The sequence below is a fragment of the Diabrotica virgifera genome, chromosome 3 (assembly GCF_917563875.1).
Source record: "Diabrotica virgifera virgifera chromosome 3, PGI_DIABVI_V3a".
NCBI classification, from domain to species: domain Eukaryota; kingdom Metazoa; phylum Arthropoda; class Insecta; order Coleoptera; family Chrysomelidae; genus Diabrotica; species Diabrotica virgifera.
The window spans coordinates 230,180,190-230,195,684 of NC_065445.1; the positions used below are offsets into that span (position 1 = coordinate 230,180,190).

Here is a 15,495-nt window from a genome sequence, read left to right on the forward strand (position 1 = left end):
TTTGTGCTCTGAACTTCATTTTTGTTGTTTCATAAACTGCTATTTGAATTTTCCAGGCTAATAGGACTTCTGATATCCTTCGGATTCTTATGTGACGTTGGTTCGGAATATGAAGATTCGATAGACCATTTAATGTTTACACCAGGTGGCCAAATTCCCTTATTAAATAATAGGTTATTAGATGTTCTAGATTTTATACCTATTTTGAATGAAGAACCAGTTGTTGTGTCGGCATCTTTAAGGAGGGCATAACATCTTATATATTCCTTGACACCTAGCTTCTCTTTAATTTAGTGAACCACTTGTATAGGGGTGTATATTGGGCTCAAGTTACTAATAACTACAAAGTGACACTTATCTTCTGTAATTTTTGACTTTTGCTCTGGACTTGCTTCGAAATGTTGAGGCTATTCAGTTTGGGTACTTGAGGTGGCATAACATGTATTTTTCTCCAATACCTCTTTTTTCGTTGGTATGGTAGATAGACTTTTGGTAAGATTGCTCATTTGCTTCGATATTTCATTGATGTTTGAAGAGAGGCTTTCTAATCCCAACTTAATATCAGTTGAATTTGATTCTTGGATTTGAACCCTAATAGTCTCATCTAAACCCCCGAAAAAAAACTGACGATATATTGTAAATATCATGTTCCAACTGCCTAACAGATTTTAAAACCTTTTCAGGATTCAGCAGGTTATTTAGTTTATGGATCTCGTCAATTTTTTTCGTAAGATAGTCCAGGGTATCATTTGGTATATAGGGTGTGAATATATCGATCTAGTATATACCACAGATGTGTTGTTTAAGCTAGTCCGCTTTAGTAGAACTTCAAGATTGTTAAAGTTTGGAGTAGGGAGATCTTAAATAAACAAAAAAAATGAGCAAAATCGTTCTGCTTCTTTTATTATGCTTATTGTTAAAGCTAAATAAAATAAAATATAAAATCATTGATTTATTAATAAAACTAATATATAAATATTTACAAAAAATCTTATAACAAAAGTTATAGACCCAATCGTCTAATGAATTCCATACCAGCCGGTCCTCCATAATTTCTAGCTGTTTCTGTGATAATTGTCCTTGTAACTCCTTCCACAATTTGGCTGAAAATTTCTGCCAAAATATCATTTGAAGTGGGCCTATTAATAGGTCTACTGGGCCGATATATTGGGCGCCTAGGTGGAGGTGGTCTTGCCGCTATGTTATTGCTAGCACTGGACCATAAGGTGTGGGCATAATTTTCATTTAGCATAGGTGGAATATTGGGAGTAGCTGGTCTTGAAGCTGGTGATGGTGGAAATGGAGGTTGTGATATTGATGGACGAGGTATTGACAGTGGAGCACGTGGTAGTTTTTGCGGTGGTGGAGGTGGTAGAGGTATTGGTGGTAGTGTTGTCGTTGTAACAGCAGCCTGTTTGGTTGTCAACGGTGAAGGTTCATCGTCATCCTGTATTTCATTATCGGAGGTGTCTTTGTCATCAAAATTAGGATCAAACATTGCCAAGACATTATCAGGAATGACAGGTCTTTCAAAATCATCAAATTCTTTGCTATTTTTTATTCGTTCATTATCGATGTTCGAAAGTGATGTTGGAAATGACGGTTTTGTTTGAGTTAACACGGTTGATTCAGTTTGACTTGATAGTTTAGTCCCTTTATCTAGTGTATGTCTAATAGCGTCACTTGTTTTTGTTTTTAAATTATTTTTAAACGAAGCCGTATTTTCTACTGTTTTTTCTTTAACATTTAAAGGTTCATTATCTTTTTTGGAATCACTCTCCTTTACTGTATAACTTTTTACATCTGATTTTTCTGGAAAAGGCTTATTATTGAAGTTACCTTCTTCAGGAAAGCCTATTCTACTTCCCAATTTGATTTTGTTTGTTCTTAATTCAGAGTCTGTTTTAGTTTCATTTTCTATAGAATTTATTGTATCAAAATAGTTCTTTATAGTATTACTTCTAGTATTACCGCCTCCTTTAATTCTGACATCGATAGCAGGATCCTTGATTCTATCTGCTACTAAATAGTTATCTTTCAGCAACTTCATCTTGACGTCAGAGATGTCGTCGTTATCATATCTATATTTTCCTGTAACTACAGCTTTGTTAGCTTCATACACTTTTCTTTTATCTTCTGGTGAAAGTTTATTATACATCTTCCTACTCATCTCCAACCAATCGTCTATTAGAAGAGTATTTGGTTGACGATTCAAAGGAGCAGGTGGATTAGATGGATCTGGAGCCGTTAAGTAGTTGTTTTCTTTAAATCCTAGTGTAGGTGGAGCGGACAAACCATTTGGTATATAAGGAGGTAAATCTATCGATCTAGTATAAACCACAGTGGTGTTGTTTAATCTAGTCCGGTTCAGTAGATCTTCAAGATTGTCAAAGTTTGGAGTAGGGAGATCCTGATTTGACTGGGTGCCAATGAAGGGGACATTGTTTTGCGATGGAATGTTGTTGATTGTGTCCTTCAAAAAGCTATACACTGACTTGCTAGACTCTGAAACTAAAAATAAATAATTGAAACTATTTTATTTTCTTTTTTATACAGTGCGTCCATAAAGTAACGCATAAATTCATTATTTTGTAAACCGGCGACTTTAAGGAAAAATCCCGAACCAGGTCGATTTTTATTTTTAAATTACGATTTTTTGGCATATACAGTGGAACTTGGATATTACGGCCTCGGTAGTTACGTCACCTCGGTTGTAACGTCAATTTTTAATAGGTCCGGCCAAAAACTATTCGATAACATTATTAAAACCCCGGTTTTAGCGGTAAAAATAAAGTAACCCTCGTCTATAGCGTCATAAAATTTTACTGTAGGTTGTTGTTTTTCCATTTTATGAAGAAGAAAGTGCAATGTGTTTGCACTTTGCGTCGCAAAGCTTTGCAATGCAAATCTTTGCGACATTGCTCCTTCCAAGAATGTGAGAAAGGCCCATTGTCCCTTTGCATACAGTTATGTGAGCTTTTGGCAGTTTATGATTTCTTATTATTTGTCAGTGCCATCATAAAGAGTCAAATTTTCTGCTGTAATAAAATAGTGTAAATAATGCTGTAATAAAATTTTGCCTGGTTAAAATTTCATTTTTTTCTACCTCTTTTATAACGTCACTCTGATATAGCGTCATTTTTTTACTGGACCCTTCAATGACGCTATAACCAAGTTCCACTGTATATCATACCAGTGACGTCATCTATCTGGGCGTGATGACGTAATCGATGTTTTTTTAATGAGCATAGAGGTCATGTGATAGCTCATTGAAAAGGGTATTCAATTCAATTCTCTATTCAATAATATAAATATTAACATAATTTTTTATAGAGGGTGTTCAAGAAAAATTTTTTTAATTAAATTTATTGAGACAAAAAGTAGAATGTATGTAATTTATTTAATTCAAAATACATTTTACTGTGGTCAGAAAACAGGGAAAAAATGTTTATTTGACAAATAAATATTAATTTTCGCTTAAAATCAATGTTTAAAGCTGCCACCCACCTGCCTCTTAGCACCTTGAACATTTCGTTTAAGCTAAAATCAATGTTTATTTTTCAAATAAAATTTTTTTCTTTTTTCTGAAGGCAGTAAACTGTATTTAGAATTATAAATAAATTACATACATCCATTTTTTGTGTTAACTAATTTAAATAAAAAAATATTTTTGGACACCCTGTATGAATATGTATGTTAATGTTTATATTAATGAATAGAGAATTGAATACCCTTTCAAATGAGCTGTCACATGACCCCTATTCTCTTTTAAAAAAATCATTGATTACGTCATCACGCCCAGATGGATGACGTCACTCGTATGATGTATATGCCAAAAAATCGCAATTTAAAAGTAAAAATCGACCTGATTTGGGATTTTTCTTTAAAGTCGCCGGTTTACGAAATAATGAATTTATGGATTACTTTATGGACGCACTGTTATATTAAAAATTGTATACCTATAAAAAATATGAATATTTTTCTATCCTATGGGAGAGATGGAAGAGCAATGGGAACTTGTGGAAAATCACAAATATAAGCCTTCACACAATATTCAATGGTGCAAAAGAACAGAAATAAAGAAAATATGGATGACAGAGAAAATTCTAGACATGAAACAGGGTAGGCGCAAAATTTCGGGCTCCTAAATTAAAAATAAATTATCCATTTTTTTTAAACTCCTTTATTCTCTTCTTGATTGATATATTTATTTCTTTGGGTGATATTTATTTCTTTAGATATGAGGATGATCTAATATTAATACTGGATTATAAAGGTAACTATGGCATTCTTTGGTTTTAAATACCAAAATGAGAGAGTGATATTATTGCTGAGTGTTTACATTTTGGGAGAAATAGAAACTGTCAGGCAAGCCGCACACCAAAGAAACATGAAACGAAAAACATGAAACATGAAACGTGAAACATGTAAAATAAAACACTGCTACACAAATCTCAAAGTCCGCCTACCAATGAAACGAGTGTGATTCATGCTCATGACACATTTTTATTTTCGGAGAATTTCATAAATGGCCGGACGTATATTTGTTTAGCAGTGTTTTATTTTCATGAAACGTAATTTACGTTTCATGTTTCTTTGATGTGCGGCATGCCTAAGGCAGGCACATCAAAGAAACATGAAACGTGAAACATTAAACGTGAAACATGAAACAAATAAATTTTAAAAAAGTAACCGTTTCATGTGATAAGCTAATCGATAAAACAAAAATAAAATTTTTATAGTCGGCAATCGATAGTGACGTGGTCGTTGCTGTCGGCGCCGCTCTTTAATTGCTTTTTAATCGGTACCGCCCAAAATCCCGACAGCCAAAATCCCGACGGCCAAAACACGGACACGCCAGAATCCCGACAGGCCAGAATACCGACAGGCCAGAATCCCGACATGCAACAATCCTCGCATAAGTAAAAATTCCGACCACTACATTTGGTTTAGTAACAAAAATTAAAAAACAGACGACCATAAACAAAAAACAAGAACTAAATGTAATTATATGTTAAAAAGAAACTTATCAAACCTGTCGGGATTTTGGCCTGTCGGTATTCTGGCGTGTCGGGATTTTGGCCGTCGGGATTGTGGCTGTCGGGATTTTGGCTGTCGGGATTTTGGGGTAGACCCCTTTTTAATATCAAATAAACATGAAACATGAAACAAATAAATTGTGAAGAACGAAACCGTTTCATGTTATATAGTGTAGGAAACAAAGGTTGAACTTCGCAAATAAGTCCGGTTATATTTTTTTTCAGTATATTAAGGGGTGATTTTAATGAGACTAACTTTTTCTTAAAAGATTTCGCCCCCCTTTAAAGGGGGTAGTTTGTCGTTTTTGCGAAACTTAGCCCTTCCTGTACGTCATTACAAAAAATTCCTCAATAGAAATATGAAGAGGACTATATTTCCTACAATTTATTCCGCGACAGCATATATCTATCACACACCGTTTAGCCTAGGTGGCGCCCCAAATTTTTAAAAAAGATTTTTTACAAAAAAATTATTTTTCCCTAACCGTAACGGGAACCAAGAAGCAACCCAGCGGCAATTAATCACAAATAAATTTCTGATTTTTTGGTATAGGTTTCATTTAAGGGCAATTGTCCATTTTTTAATTACAGGGTGTTAAATTTTAAAAAGCCCCTTTTTATATATACCATCTGAACCGCTTATGCTAGTGTAAAAAAACTTTCAGCGATTATCCATGTACAAGTATTATTTACAAATTTGTATAATTCACCCCCATATTTTCCCCGAAACCACCCCAAAAAAAAGGAAAATGAATAAAGAAAATATGCAAAAATTCACTCTGGGCCACCACTGTGGCTTTAAGGCGCAAAGAAAGTTAAATATATATCGGTCATAACATGTAGCAGACAAAGTGTTCTTTTATTTGTCATAAGTGTATTATTAATAAAATGAATAGGTGACGAAAAAAAAAACAAAAACTGGAGCCCGCCAAAGCATTTCTGAGATTTGCGGCGCCATTGTGCCGTAACGGTTGCTTATACGAAAAAAATGCATAGTACCTTATTTGTAGAGCAACTAGTGATCTTTAATTCTGTATAAGTTTTGTTTCAAAAAAATATATAGGTAATGAGAAAATCGTAAAAACATGCTCGCCAAACTTATTTTCAGGGATAGGGGTAGTTTGCGCAGGGATGTTGCAATAACCATAATATATAAATGTATTTATAAAAAACCCTACTGATGGCGTAGGATTTTTCCCTACCCCCTTTAAAGGAATGAAACTGGGTGTTCCGGGGCAAATCTTTTAAAAAAAGTTAGTCTCATAATAAGCACCCCTTGATATACCAGAAAAAAAATAATACCGGACTTGTGTCGAGTTTGCGAAGTTTAATCTCTGTTTCCTACACTAATATACTAATCAAAGAAACAAAAATAAAATTTGTATAGTAAATAATGGAGAGTGCTGATGAGGAGGTCGTTGCTGTTTTGGCAACTTTTTTATTATTATCCAAAAATCATAACCATAGTACATAATATTTGGTTGCAAACGAAATAAATAATCATCTTGATAAATTTCAATCATTTTATAGAATGAGTATTCAAATATTTACATTGTTTTATTGTGGGTCTTGAAAAAAAACGATATTTTCTTGTTATTGTCTATTCGAGTACCACTTCAGGTTATAATTATTGTACAACCCTTCGTTCTGCTCCACCACAGAATCCAATACAATATTAAGTTCTTGGTCGGCATTCATTTTACGCATGTAGTTAATTAGTTAAAACAATGAAACTGATATCGAAAAATAGAACACGTCCTATTTCATGAAACAGGTTTCAAGAAGGTAAAAATATTCATGGGCATGAATCACAGTCGTTTCATAGATATGCGGACGTCTATTTGTTTAGCAGTGTTTTATTTCCATGAAACGTGTTTCACGTTTCTTTGGTGTGCGCCTTCGGAAGATAAAAATGTTTCACACGCATGAATCACACTCGTTTCATTGGTATGCGGAGTTCTATTTGTTTAGCGTTGTTTTATTTTCATTAAACGTGTTTCACGTTTTATGTTTCATGTTTTACGTTTCATGTTTCTTTGATGTGCGGCCTGCCTAAGGGAAATATTTCCATGTTTATATATTCGGAAATATTTCTTCCGAAGAAGAATAACATTTTTATCACTCAAAATAGAAACAATGTTAAAAGAAATTCAAACTTATTAAAGTCGATTTAGAATCATAATAATGACAAAGAAAGAGTAAAAGAATAATATGATAGATATATCTGATACAGTGGCGGCTGGTCAGAGGAGTCCGGGGTCAGAGGAGGCAAGGGAGGCTTAGCCTCCTCATACATTTTTTACACATGCTACACTGTTTTGTTTACTTTGCTATTTTGCTTCGCGTTGGAGATATCGGAAAAAGTTATTTGAACAAGTTGTTCCAAATAATATTCTAACCGCACATACCAAATTTCATCACAAAATTCGCACTTTTAGTTTTTTCATTATCTGTAGTCAGGATCCTAAAACTGGACCGGAGGCTGCTGTCCGGAAAGTCTCACTTGCTAATGCTCCGCGCAGCCCAGCAGCGGTTAAGGAGATCCGGTCTCGTTAGCGCTGCATTAATCGCACACGCTGCCCGGAGATTTAACAAGGGCGGCTAATCGGCCAGCAGCCTCCGCTCCAATTTTAGGATCCTGACTACAAATAATGAAAAAACTAAAAGTGCGAATTTTATGATGAAGTTTGGTATGTGGGGTTAGAATAATATTTGAAACAACTTATTCAAATAACTTTTTCCGATATCTGTAATGCAAAGCAAAATATCGGTAATTTACCGTGTTTTTGTATCCGCAGTAGGCCGCTTTTAGAATTAAAAAACTTCAGTTGAGTATCTTAAAAAATGTGAACCTTCAACCTGTATGGACTGCAAAACTTCAAATCTGTATTTATTTTGATATGCATATCTACTTAAAGAGATATAATTGTTAACAAATAAACGACACAAACTTTGGTAATGCACTTTTACAATTAGACTAACTATTTTTAAAATGATATGATATTATGAAATTATGAATTTGATGATATTATAAAATGTAAATAAAAAATGGTCAAAAAAATGAGGCCTTAAATTAGATTTTTTTGCGGATTTTTTTTAAGTGCAAATTTGTCTAGATATTTTACAGTTAGGTATAGCCTCCCCTATTGTAAAAATTACGAGCCGCCACTGATCTGATAAATATATAGTGAGGGGCAAAATTATTATGGAATAAATTCATTTTCTCTAGAATGGGCGATTATGGAGATGAATCCCGAAACCGAATATCATACCGAAAATCCCGATAAATATATATCACACTAGTGACGTCATCCATCTGGGCGTGATGACGTAATCGATGATTTTTTTAAATGGGAATAGGGGTCGTGTTGTAGCTCATTTGAAAGGTTTTTCAATTCTCTATTCAGTAATATAAACATTAACAGCATAATTTATACAGGGTGGCCAAAAAAATAATTTTTGAGTTAAATTAATTGGAGCAAAAATTAGAATGTATAATATAATTTATTTACCTCAAAATACAGGATGCTGCTGTCAGAAAATAGAAAAAATATTTATTTCACAAATAAACATTGATTTTCGCTAAACTAATTGTCAAACAGCTTACCACCTGCCTCTTAACAGTTTGAACATTTAATTTAAGCGAAACGCAATGTTTATTTGCCAGATAAACATTGTTTTCTATTTTCTGACATCAGTCAAATATATTTTGAGTAAAATAAATTCTTCATACATTCTTCTTTTTACGTCAATTAATTTAATTCAAAAATTATTCTCTTGGCCACCCTGTATCAATAATGATGTTAATGTTTATATTACTGAATAGAGAATTGAACAAACTTTCACATGAGCTACCACACAACCCCTATTTATATTTAAAAAATCATCGATTTCGTCTTTACACCCAGATGGATGACGTCACTAGTATGATATATGCCAAAAAATTAGAATTTAAAACTAAAAATTGACCTGTTTCGGGTTTTATCTCTAAAGTCGTGCATTTTAAACAAAATGAATTTATTCCATAATTTTGCCTCCCTCTAAAGAAGAGTATATATGATATCCGAAGGAAAAAGGATAGAGGTATTTAAAAAAAACTTTTGTTGGGGCAATAAAAAAACCAAAGGAAATACTGTACCTTCATTAGTATTCTCTACAGAATTAGTTGTTGCTGGATGATAATGTAATTTCGGAATCTGTATCCAACCCTCCTTGATATTGTCACTATTTTGAGTAAGTTTTTCATTATACTCATATACATTCGTAACAGTTTTTTCATTATTTGTTTGTGTGTTAACAGGAATTATTGGAATTACAGGGTTAACTTCATCATCATCGGATATTTTTATGTTAGTAGAAATAGTTTCTGTATTGGTTCCTTTTTGAAATATCTTATCTACTTCTTCCTTCAAAGCAGAATTGTCTTGAGTAATAGTTGTTTCAGAAGTCTGAATAGCAGGAGGAACTGAAATGTTAATATCTTGTGTATCTTTTACATATTCATCTGTATCTTTGGATATTGCTTTGGACATATCTGTAGATTCTTTGCTATCTACGATACTAGTTAAGGGAACTTTAACAGACATTGGATTATCATTGGTTAAAGTAGTTGTGGGACTACTTGTATATTTATATATTTTTCCTTTTTCTGATGTCACTAGATCGCTGTCTATTACTGTATCTTTAGACGGATACCTTGTTGGTGTTCTTGGCGGGTATGGAATAAACTCCACACCTTGATTAGGTGGACAATCCGGATCTTGATATACATTCAGAAATTTCACTTCTGCCTCCTCTTCAAAAGGAACGTGTAATATAAAATCACCATCTTGACTACGTTGGAAATTAATCTGGTGAGCTGGTGCTAAGAAAGATTGAATTAGATTGGAACCTTCATATTCTGGATTATAATATCCTCTAGATATTCCCATAAAAGAGTCCATGAAGCTTCGTTTTTCTCGATTTTTAGGTAATCCATTGAGGAAGTTTGGAAAGCACAATAACATAATGTATAACGACGTCCCAGCATTCTGCTGGATCTAAAAGAGAAAAAGTAGGTAAAATTCTAGTTAAATGATAGATTATTTATTTACAGGTACCCAATATTAGTACGCTTATGTACTTAGTATCTCATTCAAAAGAATTTTTTGTTTATTCTAATAGGCCCGAAAATAAAGCTGAAAAAATGGCAAAACCTCGCAATTTTTTCGTCCAGCATCGATTTTTACAAAAAATTTGGGTTACTTTACTCTTTAGTTAATTTTCTATATTGAGCCGTTGTACGCTTTTCGTTTTTTACGGGTGAAAACTACCCCTAATTGTAAAAAATTATAAAATAACATTTTGATCTTTAATATGGTCAACATTTGGTTTTTATTAGATAAATAATGATTGTTTTAAGCTTTAGGATATAATATCATAATATTTCAACCCTCAAAACCACCCTTGTTGGAGTTATATATGAAAAATTTATTTATCGTAAAAGAATGATTTCTGCTTGCATCGATTTGCATAAAAACTTGAGATTAGGATCATCTCACCCTGTACTTCATATTCTGTATCTTGCTCAAGGGCGTTGATTATTTTTAGGGGTGTAAACTACCCCTTATTGTCAAAAATTATATAAAAATTTTGTAAACCTTGATATGGGTAAAATTTGGTTTTGACTGGTTACATAGTGATTGTTTTATGCTTTAGGATATATCATAATATTTCAACCCTTAAAAACCACCCTTAATACCATTGCAATTTTTTTAAGTAATTTAATAGATCTATACATCTAGAGAAAGTAGAACATAGTATAACCATTGTATATCTAGACCAATAACGTATTATTGCCGAAAAGTCAGTTCTGTGGTATTATGTACATTGAAAATGATCTATTACGATTTTTTCCCAAGCTCCTTCATTTTTGGTGATAAAAAGTTTTTCAAAAACGATTTTGTAGCGTTTTTAAAGAGCTACAAGACTGTGTAAATTAAATTTCATTAGATGCCTTAGTTTTTAAGTGAGGTGAGTTTAAATAGCTCGAATAAGGGGGTATTTGCTCGTAAATAGAGGTTTTAAATAGCTATACCTCGCTAAATATTCACTGTAAAGAAAATCTCTGCACATGAAAACTTTAGTTACTAAAGAAACTACAATTTCGTACTGTATCATTTTTTTGGTATCTCCAATATTTTCTGATATATTTTGAAGAAAATGGTAAAAAATACGAAATTGCAAAAAATCAATTTATCTTTAAACTAAAATTTTTCTAAAATTATGCCTTTAGGTAAAAATAGGTCAAACTTCTTTTACGTATTGATAGTACATATTAGAATGAATTACAGAAGGGTGAAAATCAATTTTAATTGAGGGTTGTTAGGGGGTTATTTTCATTGATTTTTTCGTAGAAATAAGTAGATACCGACCTTATTTTGATCATAAGTCGCTCAATTTTTATGCTATATTCTTTTTTTCTTTTTTTTTAAGGTTTAATTCTATGCTTGAAAAAGATTTGGTAAGTTGTTCTCGAAAAATGCAAAGTTTTTCCGTTATTTGGCTTTACATATTTCAGATTGTGCATTTGACGAAAAAAGCTAACTTTTATCATGTCGTTTCTCTGTTTCTGTTGATCGTAAAAAAAATATTAAAAAGAGATTTTATTTGTGTTTCTAATTGATAAAATTTTGATATCTACAGGTTTTTTGATTAAATGCATGTTTTTCGAACAAAAGTCGATTTTTTCGTCGAGAAACTGTTACTTTTAACCGCGAATAACTCGAAAAGTTTTAGTTTTACCAGAAAAACGTAAAGAATATTTTTGTTTTAGAATTACATTTTCCATCGATTTCCATGGTTATATTGTAATGAAAAATTCCCACCCCCGAGATGGGGTGGCAACCACCCTCAAGGTTTTAGCCTACAGCGGCATGATATAGAAAATGATCCTTGGGTTATTCCCTACCCTCTGTGAAAATTTCGAGTAAATCCATGCTGGACGAAAAAATTGCGAGCCAAAATGCTTCATGTTCTGGCCTATAAGGGATTTTTGGCCCTCGGTAATAATGTAATATTTCATTGCGTTTAAATTTTTCAAAAATGTTTATTAGTTTTTCAGGATTAAAAAATTCATGCATTTAAAAAGCATTCGACTGAAATTCTGCGCCTACACTCTTAAATCGTTTGGGGTTAGTTAATACAGAATTATTTTGTTCCATTTTCTAAAACTATTTCATTGTGGCATCTCAGCTTTTGTCAAAGAAACTAAAATTATAAAATAAAATATTTATTTTTAACTTTCCAAACCAGAAGCCATTTTTAAACTAAAATTTTTTGTTTATATAATAAAGTAAGTTGTTTTTGTTATTTTATCCCTTTTGTTTCTATAGCTTAAGTTGTTCATAGCTCTTCCCATTTTTCCTGAGGGAAACGTACACAGGGTTAAGGATAACTGAGATATAGACATAGAAAGAGAGAAAAGAAGTACAGAAACCAATTTACGTCTGCTTTATATGTTTTGAAAAGGCGTTTGATAGGATTTAACATGATAGGCTGTTTGACTATCTAGAAATGATCGGAATGAATGATAAAGACTTTTATAACATCGATATTGGGATCCAGAAGCTGCTTCTATTCCAGTAGACGGCAAAGAAACAGACAAAATTTTCATCCAAAGAGGTGTCAGACAAGGTTGTGTGTTATCCCCAACTTTGTTTAACGTATACTCGGAAATAATATTTAACGAAGCTTTGGAAGGGCAATGTGGAGTTCGAATTGGGAGACAAACTATTAACAACATCAGATATGCAGATGAAATAGTAATCATGGCTGAAAGTATCGAAGGTTTTGAATTCCTTATAGAGAATGCTATATTGACTATATGCTCGACACTACAGAATGCTCCAATAACGGAGCAGAAATACATAAAAGACAAAGTTACTTGCAGTTAGTAAACAAGGCGTTGGCCCTATGCGACGAATTGTTGGGAGATATAGTAATGGATACAGAAAACAAATTGATGGTAAGTTACTTGCAGTTAGTAAACAAGACGTTGGCCTATGCGACGATTTGATGGGAGTTATAGTAATGGATACAGAAAAGAAATTGATGGTATGGACAAACTATATAGAACAGCTGTTTAACGACAACCGAGACACAATAGATAACGAATATTTCGTTGAAGAGACTGGACCAGAAATAACAGAAAGTGAAGTAAAACACACCATTAAAGAACTGAAAACTGGGAAAGCTGTAGAACCGGACGAAATACGGACATAAATATTTGAACTTATAGCCGACTGCAATATACATGTAATTGTCGAATTATTTAATATCATATACAGAACAGGTATATTACCTAAAGAATGGCTTCTACAACATTCGTGACTATACCGAAAAAGAGAAACGCCAGACAATGTTGCGAACACCGTACCATCAGTCTAACGTGCCACATACTCAAAGTATTTCTAAAGATTATTCATCGTAGAATATACAAAAAGTTAGAACAAGACATTGGACAAACTCAGTTCGGATTTAGAAATGCTCAAGGAACCAGAGAAGCATTATTTGCAGTAAATGTGTTAATACAGAGATGTTTAGATGTAAACCAGGACATTTATCTCTGCTTCCTAGATTATAACAAGGCATTCGATACGGTGAAACATAATCCATTAATAAAACTACTGAGAACAAAGAACATCGACACACGGGATATAAGAATAATAAATAATCTGTATTATGAACAAGAAGCTGTCATAAGAATAAATAATTTAAACACCAATAAAATAAAAATCAAAAGAGGTGTTAGACAGGGCTGTGTCTTGTGTCACTGTTTAATGCATAGTTAGAAGAAATATTCAAAAAAGCATTAGAAGATGAAGTAGCAGACATAAAAATAAATGGCCTACCCATATGTGAAATTAGATACGCCGATGACACAATACTAATAGCAGAAACTATTACAGATCTACAAAGAATTTTAGATAAGGTTGTTGCAACGAGTGAAGAATTTGGTCTGTCACTAAACATAAAGAAACCGAAATTCATGGTTATATCAAAGAAAAATATTCTAAGAAAAAGAAACATAAATCTACACGTAAATAATAAGACGATATAACGAGTTCAGAATTATAACTATTTAGGGACAAACATTAGTGAAACAAAGGATTATACCAAAGAAATCCGAATTAGAATAGAAAAGGCTAGAAGTGCATTCACTAATATGAAACAAATATTATGTAGTAGAGACCTCAGCCTAAATCTTAGAAAGCGAGCACTAAAATGTTATGTATTTTCTGTTTTTTGTATGGTGTGGAGACATGGACTCTCAATAAACAATGCCTTAATAGATTGGAAGCATTTGAGATGTGGACGTATCGAAGAATGCTGAGAATCTCCTGGACAAACAGAATAACCAATGAGGAAGTACTAAGGAGAATACAGAACAGCAGGGAGATACTGGATTCCATGAAAATAAGAAAACTTCAATACTTGGGTCATATAATACGTGGTGACAGATATGAACTTCTAAAATTAATTATGCAGGGAAAGATTCAAGGAAGGCGCAGCAGAGGAAGAAGAAAAATGTCCTGGCTGAGAAATCTCAGAGAACGGTTTGGATGCAGCTCAACTGAACTCTTTCAGGCTGTAGTGTCAAACCTTCGTCACGGAGATGGCACGTAAAGAAGAACGAATTGCTAACAATGAGCCTATTGCAAAAGTTAACCATTTTAAATACCTAGGATGTTGGATAAACGAGACACTAAATCTTGATGAAGAAATTAAAACTCGTATAGAAATTGCAAGAGTAGAAGTTACAACTAAGAATCATAGGTTCCTAAAATGGTATATGTATCCTGTATTACTATATGGATGTGAAACCTGTAAGTAACCTTCGTTTTCGAGCAGAGATATCCATGTTACAATAAGTTAATCTATTAACATCGACCTAGGGTTGTTTCAAAATTTAAATAGTATTTGTAAATCATGAACACTTCAGTTTTATAAACACAAAAGTGGGCTAGTTTCAAATACAAAATTAAAATTCTTCACTGAGGATGGTCTGATAAGACTGAATACGTTGTGTAGTTGTATAGTACATTTGAAGAGTCAGAGGGAAAAACGATGAATGTCAATTTTTGTTATTTTGCGATTTTTGTGCAATCCGTTAGCTTAAAAAGAGTACTATCAACCTGTGAATGGCCAAGGGGAAATAAAGATGATAATCGTCTTAAAAGCACGTGAGAAGATTGGACGCAAGTGGGAGAAACAATGAATATGTAACTTCGTTTCTCATTTTACCGAAAATTCTTGGAGATACACATTCATCGTTCTTCCCCCTCACCCTTCATTTGGATAATTTTTTAAAAGTCTCTAAAACATAAAATATAGCATTATACAGGGTGTCCCGAAAAAATTGGTCATAAATTATACCACACATTCTGGAGTCAAAAATAGTTCGATTGAACCTAAC

General features: G+C 33.0%; 1 protein-coding gene across 1 annotated transcript in view; it reads right to left on the reverse strand.

The window, feature by feature from the left end:
* Positions 1–923: 923 nt before the first annotated feature.
* Positions 924–15,495, reverse strand: part of LOC114332580 (uncharacterized) — a 45,120-nt gene continuing 30,548 nt past the window's right edge. Inside the window, exons 2-3 of the mRNA XM_028282403.2 lie at positions 9,178–10,078; positions 924–2,511 (exon numbers count right to left, since the gene is read on the reverse strand). Of these exons, the coding sequence (XP_028138204.2) occupies positions 1,004–2,511; positions 9,178–10,078 (2,409 nt within the window). The 3' untranslated portion in view covers positions 924–1,003. The remainder of the gene's footprint in view (positions 2,512–9,177; positions 10,079–15,495) is intronic.